This window comes from Sinohyriopsis cumingii, unplaced genomic scaffold (genome assembly GCF_028554795.1).
Source record: "Sinohyriopsis cumingii isolate HCF-2022 unplaced genomic scaffold, ASM2855479v2 utg001542l, whole genome shotgun sequence".
Lineage (NCBI taxonomy): Eukaryota > Metazoa > Mollusca > Bivalvia > Unionida > Unionidae > Sinohyriopsis > Sinohyriopsis cumingii.
This window is the reverse complement of record NW_028316015.1, coordinates 497,839-512,766: the sequence shown is the minus strand read 5'-3', so window position 1 is coordinate 512,766 and position 14,928 is coordinate 497,839. Positions and strand designations below refer to the sequence as shown.

General features: G+C 37.4%; 1 protein-coding gene across 6 annotated transcripts in view; it reads right to left on the bottom strand.

The window, feature by feature from the left end:
• LOC149771963 (uncharacterized) overlaps positions 1-14,928 on the bottom strand; it is a 75,283-nt gene that overhangs the window by 48,709 nt on the left and 11,646 nt on the right. For 4 of the 6 annotated variants that reach the window (XM_089948017.1, XM_089948018.1, XM_089948021.1 and 1 more), the window contains exons 2-3: positions 14,096-14,436; positions 1,249-1,377 (exon numbers count right to left, since the gene is read on the bottom strand). In XM_089948017.1, coding sequence (XP_089804143.1) covers positions 1,249-1,377; positions 14,096-14,357 — 391 coding nt within the window. In that variant the 5' untranslated portion in view covers positions 14,358-14,436. The remainder of the gene's footprint in view (positions 1-1,248; positions 1,378-14,095; positions 14,437-14,928) is intronic. The other 2 variants (XM_089948020.1, XM_089948016.1) reach the window with 1 other exon arrangement.

Below are 14,928 nucleotides of genomic sequence, written 5' to 3'. Positions count from 1 at the left end.
TTGACATGTGCATCTTTAGGTGATAAGCACAATATTTGCCAAGTTTCTTGGCAATCCATCAAAAATAATAAAAGACTAGTTACGCTAATGAGATTGTGTTATACACAGTGAAAAGACAAAAAGGGGAATAGCTCTGACAAAAATTGAAGGTAAAAAGTGAATTTATCGATATGTGCATCTTCCATCTTCAGGAGATGGTTATAATATTAACAAGTTTCATGTAAGTCGTCAATAAACTGCAGGAATGGTTGCAATAATGACTGTGTGTCATATAGAAGCTCTAAGACTAAAAAGGGCAATAACTTTAACAAAACTGTGGTAAAAAAGTGATTTGCTGAGAAGAACATCTTCAGATGATGACTATAATATTTAGCAAGTTTGATATGCAATCCATCAAATTTTGCTGGACTAGTTGTGTTAATGAATGCCAAATGGAAGGTTGGACCATGACCATTACTATATACCACAATCTCAAGGTGCAGGTAGAGTCTGTGTGTGATTTGGATTTTTAATGAAGCTTTAACAATTGTTCGGTCATATTGCTATGATGTCTGCAGTGTGGCAGTTTATAGTGATATCTAGCACTGAGGCATCATGCTGCAGACATGTAGCATAATGTCTCACCCAGTCATATTCTCATGACACCAGGCTGACTGATCCTAACACTTCCCTCCTAATGCTGAGCATCAAGCTAGGCAGTTGCTAGTACCATTTTTAAAATCTTTGGTATGATTCGGCCCAACTACTTAAGCCACTGGAGCTGTCTGCTGGTATAGTAACAGAAATAAATAATAAAGAATCATTTAGCTGATTCATGTAATAATTTATTTCACAATTCCTTTTCTGATTGACACTGGATGCAAATATACTGAAAATTCACACAGCAACAAACACTATAAATTAATACTAAAATTCCAACCCATCAAGTCATATTAGGAAAGAATCAAATTTGTCATCTTGAGATTTGTCCCCCATGACCATGCCAAATTTGTATAGACATCATTGGAATAATGGTTTCACCTTAATTTAAATTTACCATACACATTAACAAAAACTGTCATTTTTAATCTATATATTTTTTTAATCCCTTGACATTTAAAGGTTTTCTAGTTTCCACAAACACAGTGACAATTGTCAAATTGTCAACAGCATTGTGCAGCTCACAATAAATAAAGTGTATAAAACTATTCCTGGTTAAATAAATAAAGCTTATTAATTTTCACGAGTCAAACTGTAAATTGTACTCACTTGAACAGGTATGAAAACAAGCTTGAGGTGGCTGGTGGTTGGGTTGTCGTCCTTGATGAACTCTCCACTTTCTGGAGATAAAAAGGCGACCCAGAATGGCTGTTCCAACTAAGATTATCATTCCACAAACTGGAGAAAGAGTAAAATTAATTCTGTGAATATGTTCATGACTTATAGTATTTTATAAATAGTTAATGAAGAAAATCTATTAAAAGATCTCCCATTCAGTTAAATATAAGAACTTTAATTGAATAGGAGATTTCAATACCAAAGACACAGGTCTAATATACAAAAAGAACACGGTCTGCAGGTCAAGTCCACACTATAACATTCTGGGCCATAACCCATGGTCAAAAGATTGAATGAGTGTTTTAATTCATAATGAAACATCAGATGTATAATGTTGTTGTTGATGTTGTTTTTGGTTTGTTTGTTTCTAATGCAGTTCTCAAAGAAAAAATGTCAGATATGGGCCCAAGGTAAATAGCTTCAAAAATATCACTTGCCTCAACTAAAAATTTCAAATGTTCCAAATATTAATATGACATGCCACTGAAATTAGTATACTTTAAATAAAAAATAAAAAAATGATTGAAACTGATTTTTTTGGTATAATTTGCATTTAAAAAGTGTACTTACAAAATCTGGGGGACCTACAATTCTGATTTTATCTGATTTCATTAAAAGCAGTATTTTCACCAGGTGAAGATGCCAACCAGTCATCAGAACAAAACACCAGTTTATGCTTTACACCAGTGGTTTCCAAGCTTTTCGAGTATTAGGACCACCTTCTTAACTCCAAACAATTTTGAAGACCCCACACATGCTAATAGTTGTACTTTTAAGCTCTGTTAATTGAGAAAATACATACCCCTTGGAATAACCCCATGGACCCACTGATGTCTGCAATCCACAGGATGGGAACCACTGCTTTAAAGTGTTTACAAACAACACTGGTGTCTTTATTTACTGAAGTTCTGATTCCATTTCACTTAAAAGAAATGTATTCCTCCAGCTCATGATGTCAATATGTGCCAAAATGCTCTTCAGTTTCTTCCTTGCTGCCTGAATCATGCAAATTAATTTTAAGTCTGCCTTGCTTTAAATAGTTTTTCTTGACTATATAATTTTGATATTGGCTAACGGATTGAACATTCATGGATGGAATTCTTAATAATTGTGGCCAACACCTCTGTCCATTGGTTCTCTGACTGTGCATGCATATCTCCAGCCTTCCCTTCAGGTTGATGTATATCTCTGTATTTCATCATGATCTGAACGGAAAAGTATTTGGGAAACTTGGGATAGTTCCATTTTTTGAACACTGCATAAATCTCCACATGTTGCTTCATCAAAGTTGAAAACAAATGAAGTTTGACAGCCACAGATATCTTCTTTAGCTCAAGCAGTAAAAATAATACCTTTAAATAGTGATACATTAACCTATAACCAAGAGCAAGGGACAGTTCATTATTCATGAAGGAAAAGTAAATGCTTATCATTGGTAATCAATGAAATACACTAATATTATAGCATTCGATACAAGTAAGCAGACATTCTTCCATTCATGAGGGACCTACAAATGGAGCCCCAGTAGGAAATTAAATATGAATAATTTACCAGTGTATTTCAAAAGTGTCAAAATGAAAATGCTGCATTTCAATGACATGCACAGGGTTATATCAGACAAATTTGATACAGCTTTTTTGTTATTTCGACAAGCACAATGGGCAACTTGCTTCAAATATGGGAGGGGACCAATTTAGGTATGGAAGGCCCTGGTCATCAGGCTATCTGATTTGTTGAGGAAACTGCAAAAACATTATAGGCTATATCATGACCAGCAAATGGCAGCTAAGTGCCTTTCCCACATAGGCAAACGACCCAGGCTGGTCTCAGCTGATATCGAATCCATGACTGTTGGATTATGAATCAAATGCTTTACCAACTGAACGACCATGAGTTAAGGAACTGTAATCAAAGTAAAAAATTTAAAACCAAACTGAAATTCAAATCTTGTAAAAGTGTGGCCTTGACCCAAGGTCAAAGGGGCATATATTTCATAGAATGAGTTGTCTTTGCGTCATAAAGATTCATCCCATACCAGCAGAATCTATTAAAGTGTTGAGGTAATGTATGCAAAAAAAATGATTACTAGTCATAAACAGAAATGAAAGGGATGCTAGGCATAATGTCTTATAATGGCAGAACGACTAGCAGATGACAAGACAAAATCAAACTGTATTCCCAATCCTTGCACAACTTAAAAGAAATTACATGTACTCGAAAGTAAAACTTTCCATCATATTTCATTTATAATCGAAATCTCTAAAATTTAAGGACCCTTGGGTGAAAAATCAATGACTTTCAAGGCCTTGAAATGTGGTGCTCATTTCTCAACAACTTTCAAAGACTTAATAACCATTATAACCATGACACTATTTTACACCTGTTCATGTGCATTCATGCTAACCCCAGAGAGGCATAGGCATAATTATTCTTAATATAAGTGGTAAAATAGTGTAATTTGGGCATAAAAAGTCTGATGTATATATTAGATGCCGTAAGACTACAATGTATGAGAAATGTACATTTATTTTTACTACTAGCCTGCTTCTACAGCTAGTCAAAATTCTTGTCCAAAATCCAAGTGGATTAGAACCAGAATACAAACACAAAATATACTGACAACTTATTCATATTCAGCACTCACTCTAACTAGTCTATATGTGTAACATTTGCTGAATGACCATGAAGTCATGAACTCTGTAATGAGCATGACAATCATGTGCTCAATAAGAGTGCTGTATTATATTACTTATTTTTCTTTTAAAGACTGTGAAGCGGTGTTGTGTTTTCCATTTTGTGATCTGACATATTTTGAAGTTTGAAAAGATCCATCTGCTCCAACAGTTTCAGTCATAAAACATCCACAAGTCACACCATTAAAGCCCGTTTCACTGAACATGGCACCATTTTCTTTAAAAGTTTTGAATGCTCTGCTACCTAACTATCCAATCAATATAATGAATATATTAGGCGAAGTTTCAAGTTGAAGAAACCCATGTTTTCTTGAAAATGTGTCATATACAGTTGCTATAAATAGAACATAGGAAAAGCACATCTATGTCTAGGACATCTAGTATTATTACACTATTCTTATGAAGCAGCTGTTTTTTTTAAAGAATATTCTCAATTTGATATGAGTGGAATTAAAGAGATGAAAGGTCAAACACAACTTTTTATTGCTTTATTTTCATTTTATTTTTTTTATGTACCATTAATCCATAATCCATGTACTGGTGAGCATAAACAATTCCATGATCCAATAAACCCTGGATTTTCAATACAACATCAAACATAAGTCATACCAGGCATGTAAAATGGTGTATTATGTACTATACTTGCAGGGATGGTCCTGGCTTTTAAAAAGCTGTCGCCAAAAAAATCGCCAACCTCAATATTTTGTTGCCAATTTTCAAAAAGTGTCGCCAGAACAAGTAGTGTACATTTTTGAAGTGTTAATTTAGTCTATTAATTAACAGCAATGAAAATTACCAATGGTGGGTTAGTTAATACTCTAATTACAATAAGCATTAACAAAATGTTACAAAGTGTTATATGAAGATCCGTCGCGATTTTAGGGCTGCCAACTTGTTGAATGCAGTTTCGAAGTCTAATTTTTCACATCTGTACATGCTGATTCTCATTAAATTCTCGAGAGATGATATGCAGAGTTTATTTCTGATGTCAGTTTTTATGAGGTTCATCTTACTGAATCCACGTTCACAGTCTACAGTGCTGACAGGTGACACCAGTAGTCTCTCGCCAGCCCCCCCTCCCCCTTATGGCTAGCTTCACAAAGCTTGAAGTGAATTGCTTCCTAAATCCCAAGAATGATCACTGAATGCTGTATAAATTTTCTCAACAAGCAAACTAGGATCTCCATTCCCACGAATGAAACTTACATGAGTCAACACCTGGCAATATTGGACCGTATATATAAGCATAAATTCACACCCAATTTAGGGATTCTTTCACTCCTGTATTTTGAGAAATAAATAATTATTATTAATTATGCAAAACTGTTTTTTTTTTGTGCTATTTCTTGTTGCGGAGTTTAAGTCTCTGCAGCCATAACACGGATTGATGGCAAAAGGAAAAGATCAATGAGTAAAATGCTGCACTGGCGACAGATATAATTGTGATTGAGATTTTTTCCATTTGCTTCGTATTTATACGCAATAGTCGGTACTTCAAAGGTTATCAGTTTTCTATGAAGGTTCAGCAAAACTATTGTATTGGTATATGTAAAAAAAAAAAAAAAAATGAAAACAACAACAGAAGGATTAGCCATTCAATTAATTGTATCTGTTCTATTCGCGTCTTAAGAAGTCGGTCAGTTGTACGTATAGTTCGGTAGCATGATTGACTGTATCACAGCATACAGTACTCAGCCCAGATGTCAGCATAAGCAGATTATGATGTAACAATGCACTCTAAAGATGGGGTTGTCAATACGAACAAAGGATCGTTTGTGTAACAGATTGATTCCAATGCATTGCTTAGTCAAGTTTGTGGCTTCCTTTCATTCTCCCTTTTAATTTATCCAGTCAAAATCCATGATTGTATGTACAAATTAAATAACCAAAAAGTCTGTCGCCAAACAAATCGCCAGATGGGATATTTTTGTCGCCAATAAGGAAAAAAAATCGCAATTTGCGACATTGGCAAAGCCCAGGACGATCCCTGACTTGGTTAATTCATTTTCAGATCGTATCTTCATCGCTCATTTCTGTCTACATCTACATCCCAATCATAAATAGTATATCATAGGTGTAACACTGTAATCAAGATGGAGTCCACCTGACTTGCAGTCGAAATAATAGCTGGGTCACATACTAAAATTTGGGGTACCAGATGTCAGGCTTTTGGAATTTTAAACCCTGATCTGTCAACACTGACCACACATAACAACTAATTTGTTTAATGGCCTGAGCAGCTCTAAAGGTCATGGGTGATTCTGGGGTATACCTATCACAATATATATATATATATATATATATATATATATATATATATATATATATATATATATATATATATATATATATATATATATATATATATATATATATATATATATATATATACATATATACTGGGTAAAAGTTTGAGTTTTGTTGTTGAGTGAAACTTTATTTGTTCATCCATGATAATTTAATAATTCCAAATGGCCACCACAATGAAGGCATACATATTTTTACCCCAGGTGACCTCTGAGCAAGTGTAATGAAACATACTTCATATCTCAGCTTGTAAGACTGCAGGTATTTATTATAACAAATAAGGCAAACATAAGATCCAAAACCTAAACATAATATGTAGTTTCTGAGACAGGAGACAAATTTCAGTGATGTAATACTTACCTGTCAGCATTGCTTTGCTTTCTTATCCTGGAACGGGATTACCATTGCCTGTAATTTAAAATTCATTCTTCCATGGGTAAACCTCCATAGTGAATTCTGGTAAGAATCCATACCATAACACAGACCCAAAAAAAATTCAGGACTAGACTACTCCTGGGAAATCAAAGTTAGATAGATGGAGATAATCTGGCCAACAGGTAATTATTACATCATTAAAATAAGTTTTATGTCCCTCACCTCCCATTCACCTTAATGTAAGTAATATGTAACCTGACAATATTGCATAGATGAGTTTGCCAATGCAGTTGGAGGTTGATGACCTCAGAACTGGTTTAAACAAGACAATACTCTAACTCAAGGAATGTCCACAAAGCGCTACAGAATAAATGCCTTCACTAAAATCAACCAAGGAATGTAAGTATGAGGAGGTTATGTGTAACAGCCAAAACACATACCATAACACAGCATCCTCTAATGATGACTGAGTTAGATAGGCCCATGAGGCAGCAATGATTCTGACCTCATGGGTTTCAATCTTCATAAATGAAAGATCCCTGTCGTTCAGGGACTTTTAAGTTGATCATTCATAAAATCCAACTAAAAGTAGTGGACACTGAAATGTAAGCAGAGCCCTTTAAGGTGAGGAAAAGATGCCTCCTAATATTTCTTTTCCTTTCAGAAGTGAACAAATAGAATCTTGATGCCCTAACTGGGCATAAAAGTCAAACTTGATCTTCCCCAGGACAGGTACAACTTAGACTGGGGATCTCTACAGGGTGGTGTACAGCTCCTGAAGGTAGATGGCTTGTGGCTAAGAAACTGGATGGCAAAGAAGAGATACCAGGCTAATGAACCTTAAAAAACCTTGTTTAATATAGGGTATGAAGCTCACTCCCTTCTCTCATGGATACTAATGAAGGATGCTTCAGCCAAATGCACATAGGGGATTTTATTTAAAGACCATAAGACAAATAAGAGGTTTAATTTTTTGACTGAAATACTGGTCTCTGCAATTCAAGTTACCTAATATGGTTAGCGATGTGAGAATCTGAACCATTTGCTAAGCCTTCAGAAAACTTAATACAGATGCTATACAGTCTTTGATAGTATAACCCAAGCACTGTTCTCTTCAAAAAGGAAGAGAACAAAAATTAGCATTTCCTACTGCACCAACTGAAAATGATTCTCTACTTGGCATAAAAGACGCGTATAGAGAATCTCCTGGCCTAAGCAATACAATCATCAACTTTGCTCAAAAAGCTTCTCCTGGCAGATATATTGCTTGAGACGAGCCAATCTGTGGGCTATTGTGTAAAATGAAAACCCTGCTGAGACAAGACCCATCCTCTGAGGCTGGTCTATCAGAAGGTCAAGATCATTTGACCACAATCACTGGGTCACAAAAGGGCTATCAAGATGAGCTCAAAAGTCGAGGTCCTGACTTTTTTCTGAGCACTTGCAGAATCATTCTGAAGTGTGGGATGGTGTACATTAACAGGCAGTAATATTTCAGGATGAAAGCATCCACTGCCCAGGCTCTCTAATCTGCAACCAGAGAGCTAAAAGGGGTGTCTCTTGTTCAGTTTTGTTGCAAACGAATCCACCAAGTTGGGCAGTGGCAGATGCTTTATCTGCTCGGGAAATGGACGCACCCGCCCATCCACGAGTCTCCTGCTGCCTTGCAGGTCGGCTTTGGTTAGCCAAAGGTTAAGGGAGTAAACCCTAAAAGAAAATCCGGAGTGGAGACCCTAAGGCAGCTGGACGATGTACTACATCCCCTTCTGGCAACTCCTTGGTCTGGAGAGGGATGGGCTCCACCAGACGACTTTTGCCCAAGACACACTGATAATGCTGGACAAATCTGAGCTAACAATACCGGATCGGTCGTCGCCCGGGTCAACAAGGACCGCGCCTGCCGTTGTCCACTAGGACAGAGGTGACAAGTGTGCTACTGGTGCTATGCATACAATCAGAGTGACAGACAACATTGCCATCGCCACCTGGAACATTAGAACTCGGGCGCAAATAGGAAGACTCCAAGAGTTGACACATGAGCTGGAACACTACACATGGCACATTCTGGGACTCTGTGAAGTTAGATGGAAATCCCTAGGAGAACAACAAACCGAAGATGGGCATATATTATACTATAGTGGAGAGTGTGACAAGTCCATAAATGGAGTAGGCTTCCTTGTAAACAAAGCCATCAAGGGATCTGTGCTGGAATGCTGCCCCATATCTAGCAGAATCATTTCCATTCGTCTGAAATCATCTCCCTTTAACATCACAATTATCCAAGTCTATGCTCCAACTACCGATCATGATGATGAAGAAATAGAGGAGTTTTACAACAAACTACAGGGTATTCTAAACACGGTCAGTAAGAAAGATATCCTCATTGTCCAAGGAGACTGGAATGCCAAAGTTGGCAAAGATGCTCTAAAAGACTGGGAGGTAAATTGTGGACCTTCTTGCAATGAGCTTACCAATGAAAGAGGGAGACGGCTGCTCGAGTTCGCAAGCTACAACAACTTGGTACTAGCCAACACCCTGGGACAACATAAGCTTCACGATGCTGGACATGGCACTCACCAAATGGAATCCATCACAACCAGACTGACTACATACTGGTTCAAAACCGTTACCGATCTGGCATCAATAGAGCAAAAACAAGGACATTCCCAGGTGCTGATGTTGGGAGTGATCATGAACTTCCGAGTGAGGCTGAAGAAAATTAACAAGCCAAAGAACATCAGGCTCAAATTCAACCTTGAACAACTGAAGGACCCTAACATCTGCAAGTCATTCCAAGCCACAATTGGAGGAAAATTTGCTCCACTACTTGTGATGGATGGTCATGTCAATGAGATGACAGACACCTTCAACACAGTCATGACAGCAACTGCCAAGGACATCATTGGCCTCCATCGCCCGAAGAAAAAACCCTGGGTTACAGAAGAGATTCTGAAGTTGTGTGATGCCTGAAGAGAACTAAAAAACACCAGACACACAACAGGGGCATTGAAGTACCGAGAAATAAACAAGAATATCAGAAAAAACTTGAGCAAAGCAAAAGAAAATTGGACTGGACAAAAGTGCACAGAAATGGAGAACAGTCTGATAAAGAATAACAGCAAAAAGGCATTCCAAATTGTGAAAGACCTCACCAGACAGAAACAACCAAGAGTCAGTACCATTCAAGGCAAAAATGGAAAATGCCTCACAGAAGCGAGTGACATTGCAGAAAGATGGACTGAGTATTGCAAAGAACTTTACAACCATCAGTCCACAGGAGACCCAGAGGTGCTTGAAGTTCCAAACTCCTCAAATGATGACGACTTCCCCATTCTCAAAGAAGAGGTGGAGTCAGCAATAAGAGCACTGAAGAATGGGAAGGCAGCTGGAGTAGACAACATCCCAGCTGAACTTATCAAGAATGGGGGAGAATCAGTGAAAGAGCTACGAACAAAAATCTGCAATAAGATCTGGCAGACAGGTGAATGGCCAACACAATGGACCCAGTCACTGATTATAACACTTCCCAAAAAAGGCAACCTCCAGCTGTGCCAAAATTACAGAACTATCAGTTTGATCAGCCATGCTAGTAAGGTAATGCTGAAGATCATCTTGAACAGACTGAAGGTGGCGCTATACAGTTTCGCATTTTGCATAGGGTTAGGATTTTAAAGAAAAAGAATGTCCCCGGCTTTCTTCACTGGTTATACTGGCTATTTAAAAAAGACCTTGTATATCTTAGGTATAATGCAAAGAACCTTTAATTCCCTTTATTTTGGTGTATGATTGATGGGTGTACTATGGGTTATAGAGTATACAGCTTGGCCTTACTTCAAATGTGCACCTTTCAAAAAAGTGCTAGCTCTACTTGGTCATTTTCACTTCCTGAACTTCAGAGGTCAATTGTATAAAAAAGAGCCGATAACTTTTTTTACATTTTATATATTTGGTAATTCATTCATTGCACTTTCAGAAGCTGGTATTGTCTAGTCTGGCAAAATTCATTTTCCCTATTTTAATAGCTGCTATGTATAGTGTACTTTAGACTAATTCAGACTGATTTTTTAACACAAGGGAGCAGTCATTTTAGTTAGCAGTGTGCTTAAATCATGTAAAATTTCCAAAAGTACAATATCCAAAAGAAATATCATCCACATTACATTAATGTAGCATAGAGGTATGCAAACGTTCTCTCCACTGTGCATGTTTTAAATGCGAACTACTTCACCTTACATACGTCACTCTCTCAAAAGTACATATTATCTGGTGAGTGCCACCATAAAGAAGATGTAGGTATTATTTTTTATGATTTAATTATGTTTATATGGCTGAAACATTTAAGTCGCAAGCATCAAAACAATCCTTATGAATAATTCTCCTGCCTTTTTCCCCACAGAACAGTATTTATGAGTGTCAGAGTCTCTAACAAGTCCAGCCTACCCCCCCGCCCATGATAAAAGTGAGCTATTTTAAGAATGCACATTACATTTTGTAAACATAGCAACCAATGTTATGCTGAATGACAGGAACATGAAACTAGCCAGAATTATTTCTGAAATATCAACAATGAATTTTACAATTAGAAAAGGGAGGTAACTCATCAGCTTCATAAAGGTCAAAGGTCAAAGTGTAAAATATTTGCCTATTGTTTAATATGGAAGAAGCGAATTCACTTTCTCTTCATTTATTTTTTTATTTCATTGCAAATAAATGAAAAGAAACATTTTCACCATATATTTCTGTCACTTATTGCAACAGTTTTAAATTTAAGTTGACTCTATTCCTATATTCTAAGTCTTCTAATTTCCCCATAATTAAGGTCACTACTCACACAAACATACCTCATGGCAAGTTATGTAAGCAAGAGAAAAATGATCATAATTAGCTTATTTTCATGCTTAAATGCAATATGAATGTACCATTTTATTCAGAACATCATACATAATTATATGAAAATAAAAAAAAATAATTGCAAACATTTTTTTATTTTCTTTAAGGTGGCGCTATACAGTTTCGCATTTTGCATAGGGTTAGGAATTTAAAGAAAAAGAATGTCCCCGGCTTTCTTCACTGGTTATACTGGCTATTTAAAAAAGACCTTGTATATCTTAGGTATAATGCAAAGAACCTTTAATTCCCTTTATTTTGGTGTATGATTGATGGGTGTACTATGGGTTATAGAGTATACAGCTTGGCCTTACTTCAAATGTGCACCTTTCAAAAAAGTGCTAGCTCTACTTGGTCATTTTCACTTCCTGAACTTCAGAGGTCAATTGTATAAAAAAGAGCCGATAACTTTTTTTACATTTTATATATTTGGTAATTCATTCATTGCACTTTCAGAAGCTGGTATTGTCTAGTCTGGCAAAATTCATTTTCCCTATTTTAATAGCTGCTATGTATAGTGTACTTTAGACTAATTCAGACTGATTTTTTAACACAAGGGAGCAGTCATTTTAGTTAGCAGTGTGCTTAAATCATGTAAAATTTCCAAAAGTACAATATCCAAAAGAAATATCATCCACATTACATTAATGTAGCATAGAGGTATGCAAACGTTCTCTCCACTGTGCATGTTTTAAATGCGAACTACTTCACCTTACATACGTCACTCTCTCAAAAGTACATATTATCTGGTGAGCGCCACCATAAACCACAAGCAGAAGAAATAATTGCTGAAGAACAGGCCGGGTTCCGGAGTGGAAGAAGCACAACAGAACAAATATTCAATCTCAGGGTTCTGTGCAAAAAGTACTCGCAACACCAACAAGACATCTATCATGTGTTCATAGATTTCAAAAAGGCCTTTGACAGAGTGTGGCATGAGGCATTGTGGGCCACAATGAAGAAGTATAACATGGGTCAAAAGCTAACCAATACCATCAAGCAGCTGTATGCCAAGGCTACCTGTGCAGTAATTGCCCAAGGTGCTGTTGGGGACTGGTTCCAGACAACAGTGGGAGTGCGTCAAGGCTGTCTCCTGTCACCCACGCTTTTCAACATCTACTTAGAGTGCATCATGAGCGAAGCCCTGGAAAACCACTGTGGGACAGACAGCATTGGAAAGCGTAAGATCATCAACCTCCGCTTTGCAGACGACATTGATGGGCTGGCAGGCAGTGAAGACGAGCTAGCCACCTTAGTGAAGAACCTGGATGAAACATCTTCCAGATTTGACATGGAGATAAGCGCTGAGAAGACAAAACTGATGACAAATAGTGGCAAACAAATCTCAGCCAAGATTAAAGTCAGAGGACATGAACTGGAAACAGTGAGCCAGTTCAAATATCTTGGTTCCATAATCACTGAAGAGGGATCAAGAGCAGACATTTTGTCAAGAGCAGCACAAACAATGGCAACTTTGTCAAAGCTAAGACCCATCTGGAGAGACAAGAATATCTGTCTGAAAACTAAAATCAGACTATTGCGAGCTCTAGTCATCTCAGTCTTTTTGTACTCATGTGAGGCATGGACCTGACAGCAGAATTACAACGAAGAATCCAGTCACTTGAAATGAGATGCTACAGAACCATCCTTGGCATCTCTTACATAGACCACATCACAAATGAAGAAGTGCATAACACCATCAGGCGCGAAGTAGGCCAATATGAGGACCTCCTCATCACCGTCAAAAAGAGAAAGCTGAAAAGGTATGGCCATGTCAATAGAGCCAACAGTCTATCCACAATAGTCCTGCAGGGCAGCGTCCAGGGTGGCAGAAGGAGAGGTAGACAGAGCAAAAAATGGACTGACAACATCACAGAATGGACCAGGAAAAGTTTTGCAGAGACACAGGCATTGGCACACGATTGAGACAAGTGGAGGGAACTGGTCAGATGTTCAGCAGCACAGTGCCTCAACGACCACACTAGGTCATGAGACTGATGATGATGATGATGATGATGAATCCACCAAGGGTTTTCCCAACAGTTTAAGCAGAGTCCATCACAGAGACCACTTTTGAGACACATGCCTTTCCTGGGCAGCTAAAAAGGTTCCAAACTTTTGCACAAGAAGAGCCATGTGTGCCGCCTTGTCACTTTGATGTACACTATGATCGACGTCATCGGAGACCATCATGCAGCGACTGCGTATTGAGTTGATCCCCTACCCCCAAGGGCTTGAAATACTGCTCTCAAATACTGATGGGCAGCAGACAGGGTCTATTTTAAGGTCTTTCCATAATTTTCAATAGAGGTTCATCCATTGGAGAATTAATTCTTACTACACGGATGAGGGTACTTCAATCCTTGAATAGGAAAGCTATGCAATACTGAAAATGTATTACAGTTATTAAAATGATAATCCAATCCATTGGGGTGAAGCTCATTAACAACAGTATCACAAAGGTCATAATCAATCTAGTACCATCAGTACATCCTAACATAAAAGTAAATACTTACCTATACCCATTACACAAAGCATTACGGTAATAGAGTTATCTCCCTTGATCGCTTCTCCAATGAAAACACTACCCAACACCAGCATAACAAAACCCACACAGGCAGCACAGATGAACCCTATTACCATCTGTCGCCATAGCTTGGGTCCACCAGGAACTTCTGGCTTTTGAAAAACTCCATTCTGTGCTGGTACATATTCCTGATAGGATCTCCCTGTGGCAGGTCTGGGGCTTATAGCAGATCCAGAATCGTCAGAAGGCATCTTTGATGTCCAAAGTTCTCCTGTTTACTTTTTCAAGCACATAAAAATTATTACCAAATCAAGTGCTACCCATCTCCTGCTGAAATGGAAAAAGAAATAAAAATGTTTCAAATATTGAAGCAGTTCTAACAAATATAACTTTACCTTTACCATGTAGCAGATGTCATTTTGTAAAACATTACACAACTGTTTACATTTCTTGCAATACCATTTCATATATGTCTTCATAGATTTTTTTCCAAACTTACTGTGAATGTGGTCTCCATGGTCCCATTACTTTATAGAAAAAAAATGATAAATTGGGAGAGAAATCTGAGAAAGTAAGCAACAAAAATAAGAATTCTGCTTGGATTTGGAACTACAGAACTTCAAAAACTCAAAGAAGAGTGTGCTATAGTGTTTAGCTGTTTATAGTTTTCTCAGACTGCAGACATGAGAATGGTTTTCACAGGGACTGAACTGTGTTTGGCTGAAAAGATGAAAAGAAGAAAAAGAAGAAGAAAAGCAAGACAATGAGAAAAATGAAGGGGGGTCATAAAGACCCCTGAAAATGAAAATATACTGTGACAAG